General features: G+C 46.9%; 1 protein-coding gene across 1 annotated transcript; it reads left to right on the top strand.

The window, feature by feature from the left end:
* The first annotated feature begins 40 nt into the window (after window positions 1-40).
* Window positions 41-833, top strand: LOC105462348 (pyrethroid hydrolase Ces2a-like). Its single transcript, XM_011708873.1, has one exon. The coding sequence runs from the start codon at window positions 407-409 to the stop codon at window positions 830-832; it is 426 nt and encodes a 141-aa protein (XP_011707175.1). The 5' UTR covers window positions 41-406; the 3' UTR covers window position 833.
* Window positions 834-1,108: the final 275 nt, after the last annotated feature.

The raw sequence follows: 1,108 nt of genomic DNA, 5'->3' as shown, positions 1-1,108 counted from the left end.
CGCGTGCCGTCACTTCTAGAATAGAACCGCACCCTTTGATATTCGGCCGCGATGCATCATTAATTGAGCTTTCGTTATACATCCTGACGTAATGCACATAATGCGGTATCGTTTACGGTTCTCGGAAACAAATCACGCACGCGGGAAACTTCTCGCGGGGAAAGGAGGGCAAACTGATCGCTCGCATGGAACGAAACAAAAGTAAACTTTCGGTAATGATTGCTCGTGAGATTTTAATTGCGCGCGCGCGCGCTAAAAAAAGAAAAGCGAGGAAAGTCTACAGTTCGCGAAATTAAATGGGGGTGACTTTTGCGGCCGACAGGTGCTGGTGGTGACGGTGGCGTATCGATTAAACATCCTCGGATTCTTCACGACGACGGACTCCGAGGCGTCCGGCAATTACGGCATGTTCGATCAGATCGCCGCCCTTGACTGGATAAAGCGTAACATAAACTACTTCAACGGCTCGCCCAGCAATGTCGTCATCTACGGCCACAATTCCGGCGCCATAAGCGTGGGTCTGCACATGCTGAGTCCGCTCAGCAGAGGGATGTTCCACAAGGCGATCGCCATGAGCGGGGACGCCGTCGGTTCCGTCGGCACGCTAGAAAGGGAGAAGCCGGTCGTGAACATCATAGCCGACAGATTCGGCTGCGACCGACGACCGACTAGCGCGCTGATGGAATGCCTGCGTCGGCAACCAGCCGAACACCTCATCAAGTTCTCGTCCGACATCGAGACTTGGGGCCCGATCGTCGACGCCGAGACGAACAACGATTCGGATCCGTTTCTCGCGCAACATCCGAAGGACATCTTGGAAAGTGGTAATTGAAAGTTATATTATATAACTAGTTTTCCAAGCACGAGTCGGCATACGAAGACATCTTAAGAAACGTGATCTAAAAATCTAAGGAAAAATCTTGTTAGTGTCGATTTAAAGATATGCGAAAATTTTTAAGAAGCATACTCAAATTTTTCTTAAATATATATTTATTCTGCAAAAGTTTACTTTTCTTTTGGATATCCTTTCAATCTTTTGTATTTCTTTCGGTTTAACGATTTAAATGTTCCCTTAACTTTGATAAAATAATGTATTACTAGGTAACTT

The sequence above is a fragment of the Wasmannia auropunctata genome, unplaced genomic scaffold (genome assembly GCF_000956235.1).
Source record: "Wasmannia auropunctata unplaced genomic scaffold, wasmannia.A_1.0 LD265341.1, whole genome shotgun sequence".
Taxonomy (NCBI): domain Eukaryota; kingdom Metazoa; phylum Arthropoda; class Insecta; order Hymenoptera; family Formicidae; genus Wasmannia; species Wasmannia auropunctata.
Note: the sequence above shows the minus strand (reverse complement) of the source record. Positions and strands in the feature narration are given on the sequence as shown.